The 8,607-nt window shown below is 44.7% G+C and overlaps 1 protein-coding gene across 1 annotated transcript in view; it reads right to left on the bottom strand.

Moving 5' to 3' along the window:
• ZKSCAN5 (zinc finger with KRAB and SCAN domains 5) overlaps window positions 1-2,618 on the bottom strand; it is a 5,546-nt gene extending 2,928 nt beyond the window's left edge. The window contains exon 1 of the mRNA XM_007448891.1: window positions 2,211-2,618. Coding sequence (XP_007448953.1) covers window positions 2,211-2,618 — 408 coding nt within the window. The remainder of the gene's footprint in view (window positions 1-2,210) is intronic.
• Between the last annotated feature and the right edge of the window lie 5,989 nt (window positions 2,619-8,607).

The raw sequence follows: 8,607 nt of genomic DNA on the forward strand, positions 1-8,607 counted from the left end.
AGGGAAAGGTTTGTCCGCTAATGTCCCAAAAAGGTTTAAAAAAGGAATAACCAGATGGCACCAGGAACCTTTACTTCTTGTCCTGACAGAAGCAATAGAAAGGTTCAAACACTCCGGTCTGCAAGACAATTATTCAGCTCAGCTGCAGGGTCTGGCGGCAGGTCCCCAGCAACTCCCTCTGCTGTCCTCTTGCCTCATGGAGTGAGCTAACCCAGCTGAAGAGCCTGAGGATGTTCTGGAGTATTGAAGTACCCCTGACCCAGACGGGAAGAATAATGAGACTGGTACCTTACACTGAAGGGCAATGGCTCTGAAGAATGAGGGAAATTCTCTAACTAGCTTCAAAGTCTTGTACACCTAGGATCCCATGATTTTTGTTTCTTTGCTATAAAAAAAAAAAAAAAAAAAATTAAAGTTTCAGAAATGTGAGCCTAGCAACAAGAGGGAGGTAGACAGAGTCAGGTGATAAATGAGTAAGAAAGGACAAGAAGACGTAACAATGTAAAGATACGGAACCTCCCTAAATTAACATCCGATTTCATGCAATCCCAGCAAAAAATACCGACAGGATTTTTGGAGTGGTAGAAGCTAAATAATTCTAAAGTTCATATGGAAAAAAAAATATATTGAAAAAAAAATTTGGAAGGGGGAGGGCAGGCCTATTGACCAAAACACTTTACATAACTCAGATAATTGAAATACTGATATGTAAACAGACAGTAAGATCAATAAAATAGAATAAAAAGACCAGAAATGGACCCAAATACATGTAGAAATCTGGTATGTAACCAAGATGGCATTTTAATCAGAGAAGGAAAAAAAGGGATTGCTGTATAAGTTGCTGGGGCAACTGGACAGACATCTGGAAAAAAAATTAAGCTATAACCACACCAAACACCCTACACCAAAATGAATTCCAGATGGATCTATCATTTCAAAGGGTAAAACAAAACAACAACAACCATAACAAAAACGTGGGGAAGAAACGATAAGTTTCTTATAATAGTGGAGTGTAGTGGAGAGGGCCTTTCTAATTATGGCACAATTCCCAGAAACCATAAATTAAAAGATTTAAACTGACTGCATAAAAATAAAAAAACCCGGCAGAGCAAAAATCTCCATAAGCAAAGACAAACAACAAAGCGGGAAAATAACTCTTGCAACTTAGATGGCAGACACAGTGCTTACTTTTTCTAACAGGTTAATATAAACAGATAGGTCATGGAAAAGGGTATATGCACAGCTTTCAAAATATGTACAGTGATCAAACTCACTCATAAGAAAAAATGCATATTAAAATTGCACAGAAATATTCCATCTTTCGGATTGACAGTAATCAAAAAGTTGGATAACATCGTGTTATCAGGCTGCAAGCAAAAAATTTCTCTCATACATGGCTGTCGGGAATATAATCTGGTATAACCTCTGCAGAGAGCAATCTGTCAACAGCTGTCCAAACTACAAATGCAATGCGTATGGGCTCTGAGCCAACATTTTGACTTCTAAGCTTTGATTCTACAAATAATGATGTATATAAAGGATATTTATTGCAGCAAAGTCTGTTGCAGTAAAGATTCAGAAATAATCTAAAGGAACACCGTAAATGGCCTTCAACAGGAGTTAAATTATGGTATATCCATACGATGTAACACAATGCAGTTTCAAAGAGTGAGGCAGCTCTCTTTGCACTAACATAGAACAAGCCAGGATACACTATAAGAAAAAAAGCAAGAGGCAGAAGTGCACAATGATGTAAAAACATTTGTGTTTTTTAAAAAACAAGTCATACACATATACTCTAATATACACAGAATACAGTGTATCTCTGTAAGGACAGACAAGTATCATGGGACAATGGTTGCCCCTGGTGAGGAGAACTCTGGCGGCTGGGGAATTAGGGGTGGGAGGGACACTTACTTTTCATTATAACCTTATGTACATTTTGAATTTTGTATTATGTCACCACTCAAAAAATAAATACAGTAATTTAAAATAGAAATAAGATCGCAGACTGTCTTCTCCAGATTAACAAACTGCATACTGCTTCTCTTTGCTGGAGTGGCAGGATATCTCCACAGTGCACCTAATCCCAGGAGAACAAAAGAATATGAATGAAGCACCAGGGCGCTCAGGATCTCACCCCTGCTCAGCAGCTCCTCAACTCTCTTCCTCTCCTTCCTCATTGCCCGAAGGTCTCCTCTTTCACTCACCTGTTGTCTGCGTTCCTCTAGTTCTCTTTCTATATTTTCTACCACGGCCACAGCCTCTTCTCCGTTTTCCGGGTGATGTTCTCTCACCCAGGTCTGGAACTCTTCAGGCAGGATGGTCAGGAACTGCTCCAGCACCAGCAGCTCCAGGATCTGCTCCTTGGTGTGCAGCTCGGGCCGCAGCCACTCACAGCAGAGCACCCGGAGCTGGCTAAGGGCCTCCCGGGGGCCTGACGCTTCATGGTACTGGAAGTGCTTGAAGCGCTGGTAGAAAGTCTCAAACACGGGCGGATTGTACTCCCTCATCCAGGTGCAATCTTCTTCTTCCACCTTCACTATCAGAAGGTCTTCTTGCTCTGGTGAAGTCTCCGCGGGAGGGTCTAAGTCTATAACTTCCCCAGATCCTGTCATTATCATTCCAACTCAGAGGGATCTCTCTCCAGGTAAGCTGGGTTACACGGACCAAACTTGTTTTCTGCTCTTTGAGATCTTCTGAAGGACACTTTCCTTAGCGTGCAACCTACTGATATATTGGAAATCGTTATTAGCAAAGAGATGACAAAGAGGTCATCTATCCTAAAGATGATCACCCAACGGAGTAATTTCCTTAAAAATTACAAGACAGCCATCACTCCACCCACAAAATAATGACCAACGGAGAATATTTCCAACATTTAAAAAGTGTAAAGGAGAGCAATAAAACTCTGACATACGGCCTCATGAAATACAATTTTTGTGGAGAAGAACATTAAATTTCATGTAAATAACAAGACGAGACTTACTAACTAGTCCAGACGCAGCCGCTCCTTCTCTCTACCACAAGCCAAACTTAAGTCAGAACAGAGGTCAAAAACATTACAATGGTCAAAATTGGTCCTGTCCCTCGATCCCTAAGAGCTTGACAGGCCAACGGGAAACTTCATGGGTCCCGAAGAGAGCCAAGGTTTTAAGTACAGATTTTGCACCTGGATTGCCCACAATCGCTCCTGACCCCGATCCACGGAAACCGGCCCGGTCAAGGTTAGGGACAGGACCCTCGTCTGTACACAAAGGCCATTCCCTTTCCTCAAGGCCACAGTCCCGGGGAGCTCCCCTGGAAGACCAAGCTCCCGCAGCCAAGGCTGGGAAGACGGGTTTCTTCTTACAAACAGAGAGAAAGCCGAAGCCGACACTTCGCAACACTTCTTCGCCGGAAGTAAGCAAGTCCAAGCTTTCCCTGACCGGCGGGTAGAGCCATAAATCCCACCCCCGAGAGCACTTCCGAGTCCTCTCTAGGAATCCCGGAGGTCCTCGCCTCACCACGGGAGGAAAGTGCCCGCCCCAGAGGGGCTGTGGGCCAACCGGCGGGGAGATGAGGCGCCGGCCCGGGATCCCAGTCCAACCTCCAGTAACGCGGCCATTCCCCGCCCACCGAGCCGCAAGTACAACAACGCTAGAGCCGGGGAGAAAACCCAGCCACCCTCTTCCCCACCCAACCCCACAGCCATTTAAACAGCCCGAGCCCGTCTCTTTTCTTAGAGTGGGGGCAGGGGGCGGGGTCTTAGGTGTCCGGAGCGCTTGCTAAGACAACAGTTGCTAGTGTCTGATTGGCCGTGGAACTTGCGCTCCCTCACCCCCAACGCTCTGCACCCCAGTTCGAAGTACGTCCGTACCTTTCTGCGAGCCCGCAACCCTCACTTCTCTTTAATGGACTCTTCGGTTTCTTCACCTGAATCCTCGCCACTCCCCTCACCCAGTCTCCAGACACACCCACCGCTTTACCACCGTCGTCAGCTGAGGCGGCCGAAACCTCTGATGTCAGACCCCTGAGCCCCCAGCGGCTCCAGGGACTACATCTCCCAGGAAACCTCGCGCGGGCGCGCCCTCCAGCCAATAGGGCGGTGACTTTTCGCAGCCTCAGTCTTGCGGGCCTATCAGAATGCGGGAGAGCAGGGAGGCGTTTCCTCGGCGACCCCAGTGGAAGGCTGAGCGCGTCGGGAGAGAGACCCCCCCTCCGGGCTGGGGAGAGTGGGGGCTGAAGCTCTGCATCCTGGCAAAGTGAGAGTAGCCGTCTATTCAGGGCCTCTCTAGCCAAGGGGAGCCCATCCTTTTTTTTTTTTTTTAACGGCGACGTCTGTATTTATTGGGTAGAAGGGCCGGGTGCTGGGATTTGAGGTTCATAGTAACTCCGAAGCCAACAGGTTGCAGCAAGAGGAGCCGCGAAGCACAGATTTTCACTAGAGATAAGCAACTTACCCTCTCGGGATCCCATCTTTAGTAGTCTCGTTTTTGTATCCGTTTGCAAAGCTCTTCGACAGGCACAAGAGGCACTGTCTTACGAGTGATGAAGATGAATGAGGCTCACCGACTCCACTCTGAGTGGCATATATCCTTGGATACTCCAGGCGTTATTTTTTTAGCGTATGTTGTGAATTTTCACTCAAATCAGGGATGGAATTTTGAGAATGCCTTGCTCGCGCCGTGGTCTACCTTATGGGAATGAAGAAATGCAGAAAATCCCCTACTATCTCCAGAGAGACCTGGAGACGCTTAAATTGACACTGCGGTATGTTTGGTGCAATGTAGTATCTGTATTTCCCTTTTTACATTTAGAATCGTCAAAAGTTCAGACAAAAAAAAAAAAGTAAAACCAATGAATCACTGAAGTGGTAATTAGTAAAAGTTTATTGTGCACACACCAAAAAGACAGTTAGCAAACTGGGAGCATTCAAACCAAAACAAGGAATGAGGCTCAGAAGTATATTGTTTTAAAGTATCTTATATAGTGTGGAGGCAGTGACTGTTTATTCTTCACAGCGATTGGTTACAATATTAGAATTTTCTTAAATGAAAGGGAATTGGTTAGCGGTTACTTCATATCAATTTGGGGTAACAATTTAAGTTTTGCTTATGATTTTCAGAGGCATAAGCAGAAAATACCCAGGTCACTGTAACCTGGCTTGTCTTGCAAATTAAGTATGCTAAGTTAAGCTTTGCTCTTATTTTTATTTTATTTTATTTATTTATTTATTTTGGCTGCGTTGGGTCTTCGTTGCTGCGTGCGCGATTTCTCTAGCTGTGGTGAGCGGGGGCTGCTCTTTGTTGCGGTGCGCGGGCTTCTCATTGCGGTGGCTTCTCTTGTTGTGGAGAAAGGGCTCTAGAGCGCAGGCTCAGTAGTTGTGGCGCACAGGCTTAGTTGCTCCGTGGCATGTGGGATCTTACGGGACCAGGGCTCAAACCTGTGTCCCCTTCATTGGCAGGTGGATTCTTAACCACTTCGCCACCAGGGAAGCCCAAGCTTTGCTCTTATGAGTATAAATTTCTCTTCCTTCCTGGTACCAAGAATAGCTGGATTTCTCCTAAGCCACTATAGTAGTTCGCTTTTACCCGAGATACACTGTAAATCACGTAACTGATCTTGTTTTCTTCTTGCTTTGGCTGCTGAGGTTTCTCAAAGCCAAACTGTGGGCTACCTTTTGCCAGTAAACAGCAGTTTACAGTGGGCAATTTCTAATCCCATCTTATCCCTGGCTCCACCTTATTTATTCCTGCCCTGTTTTCCTTTTCTCACTTTCTCCCCTCACTTAATTATTTTTAAAAGATGAGGCAGCTAGCATTCTTCAATTAACTTTTTTGAACAAAGCATCAGAAAAGGCATTGGGAACAGAGAAATATGTCATTCAACGATATCAGTGAGAGCAGATGAAAGCAAAAGTTACATTACAGGAGAAAGGGAGATAAGAACTAAGCAAATCACTATATCATGATCAGGGTCCACAGTCACACAACCCAGAAGCAGGAACTAGTGGAGCCCGGACTGGTAATCAGCTAGTAGGGAGACCTACATCTCCTCTCACTGGGAGGAGATGAAAAATGCTTGTACTGCCTTCATAGAACGTGATATTCTCTTCTGTATTCCGTTACTAGTTATATAGGTGGATATTGTCTGGAGCTAGATTTGCCTATACTATAAAGGGTTCTCTTATTTGTGAATTTGCATTCTGTCCAATTCCTTTGCCATCCTTGGCCACCCGACCCTACTCAAAGCCTTGTCCTGCAATACTGGGAAAAGGGCTTTTGACTTCCTGCCAGACTGTGATAGCATTCCCACACAGATGAAAAAGTAGATTTGTGCAAAGTTTCTGCCCTCCAGGGGCTTTCAAACCGCCTGGAGAGATCAGATACAAACATGTGACAAGTTATGTCATTAAATTATTACAGGTTGGGACTTCTCTGGTGGTCCAGTGGTTAAGACTCTGCGCTCCCAATGCAGGGAGCCTGGGTTTGATCCCTGATCAGGGAACTAGATCCTGCATGCATGCTGCAACTAAAAGCCCACATGCCGCAACTAAAAGATCCTGCAGGCCACAGCTAGAGATCCCGCAGGCCACAAAGAAGATCCCGCACGTGGCAACGAAGACCCAGCGCAGCCAAATAAATAAATATTTTAAAAATGATTACATGTTGCTCTAAATTTGTAAAATGATGAATATGAGCCTTGTGAGTAGTGACTTTTTTCTGTGTAAGTGGATGTGACATAAAAATTAATCCCCCCAAAATCTGCCTTTTCCTATTTTTTTTGTCCTGTTAATGTCCAATCAAAACAGATCACAACAGACTAATACAGCCACTTACCTGCTAGAGCCTAAAGTAGGGGTTGACTGCCTGTGCTTTTGCACAAAGTATGGTTAACTCATTAGTTTATAATTTAAATTTTAGTCCACAGATATGTCATATGGAATCCTGACCCTGCCTGGGAATTTGCATTCATAAATCAGGACATTAATTGTACAATACTTATTGAAATAAATGATATTTTAAATGAATTTACCCATAACATAACTTAGATAATTCTTCATTTGTTAAATAATGCAGATGATTTAATGTAAATATTAAACTAATGTATAGTATCCTTCATTTCAGTTGCATGGTTTATTTTTCTGAACACTGGCACAGAAAAGAAGAGGTGGGGTGGCAGTGTCCACGCAGATACTTAAAATGAAGTGAGGAAGAGGGAGTAAATGATAGAACGGGGGAGTAGGGCTTAGAATAGGACAAAATCCTTGGCAACCTGGATACTAACTGTGAAGCATTGCAAGGAAGCTGGGCATAGGAAATCTAAAGTTGGAGGGGATGATACAATCTACTATGGATTTATTGCCTATAAATTTAACCCATTTTAAAATTAAAGGGACTTGCCTGGTGGCACAGTGGTTAAGAATCCGCCTGCCAATACAGGGGACACGGGTTCGAGCCCAGGCCCAGAAAGATCCCACATGCCGCGGAGCAGCTAAGCCCATGTGCCACAACTACTGAGCCTGTGCTCTACAGCCTGCAAGCCACAACTACTGAGCCCGTGTGCTGCAACTACCCCGTGCACCTAGAGCCCGTGTTCCACAACAAGAGAAGCCGCTGCAATGAGAATCCCACGCACCACAACAAACAGCAGCCTCCGTGTAGCAACGAAGACCCAATGCAGCCAAAAATAAATAAATTTATCTTAAAATAATAATTATTTAAATTAAATTAAATTAAAATATGTCCTCAGTCCACATGGACTCTTTAAGCATTATCTCTTCTGTGAAGCTTAATCTCTTCTGTGAAGTCTTTCACTGTACCCTCTCCATTAGGCATGGTTGATTATTTCCACCTCTGGTTATACAAATAGACACTGCATACACCTCAAAGTACTGCATTTACCACACTGTCCTGCAAAGATTTGTTTAAGTGTCTGTCTCCCTTAGGAGACTGAACGGAGGACGGGGGCTGTGTCTTCCCAGTTTTGTGTCTGTAGTGTCAAGCACGATGCCTGGCATGTAGAAGGTACTCAGCAAAGCTTTCTTGCATTAAATGAATACCCAGTGGATGAATGACCACTTATTGTACAGTTGGAACTTTAACTTTCCCTAAAACAAAATTTACAAAACTTTATTCACAGATAATGTGTTAAAGAATGACATTCATTTTTAATTTTTATTTTTGGCTGCATTGGGTCCTCGTTGCTGCTCGTGGGCTTTCTTTTTAGTTGCGGTGAGTGGGGGCTACTCTTCATTGCACTGCACGAGCCTCTCATTGCGGTGGCTTCTCGCTGCTCTGCAGCATATGGGATGCTCCCGCACCAGGCCTCGAACCCGTGTCCCCTATGTTGGTAGGCGGATTCCCAACCACTTGCGCCAGCAGGGAAGGGAAGCCCCTGGAAGCCCCTTCATTTTTAAAGGAAGAATATCCTTTAGTTCGGTAACCTTAAGGATTATAAACGCCACACTAAAAGGTACTCGTGCAGAGTATCTCTGAGGGGTGAGGACAGCGAACCACCGAGATGCACCTCACTCCTCCGGAGAGCCTAGAGAGGCCCCGGAAATGCCCGGGAGGGGTGGACACAGCAGGGAGTCGAGGACGCACTTCCTGCTGGGGCTATTCC

The sequence above is a fragment of the Lipotes vexillifer genome, unplaced genomic scaffold (genome assembly GCF_000442215.2).
Source record: "Lipotes vexillifer unplaced genomic scaffold, Lipotes_vexillifer_v1.1 scaffold778, whole genome shotgun sequence".
NCBI classification, from domain to species: Eukaryota; Metazoa; Chordata; class Mammalia; order Artiodactyla; family Lipotidae; genus Lipotes; species Lipotes vexillifer.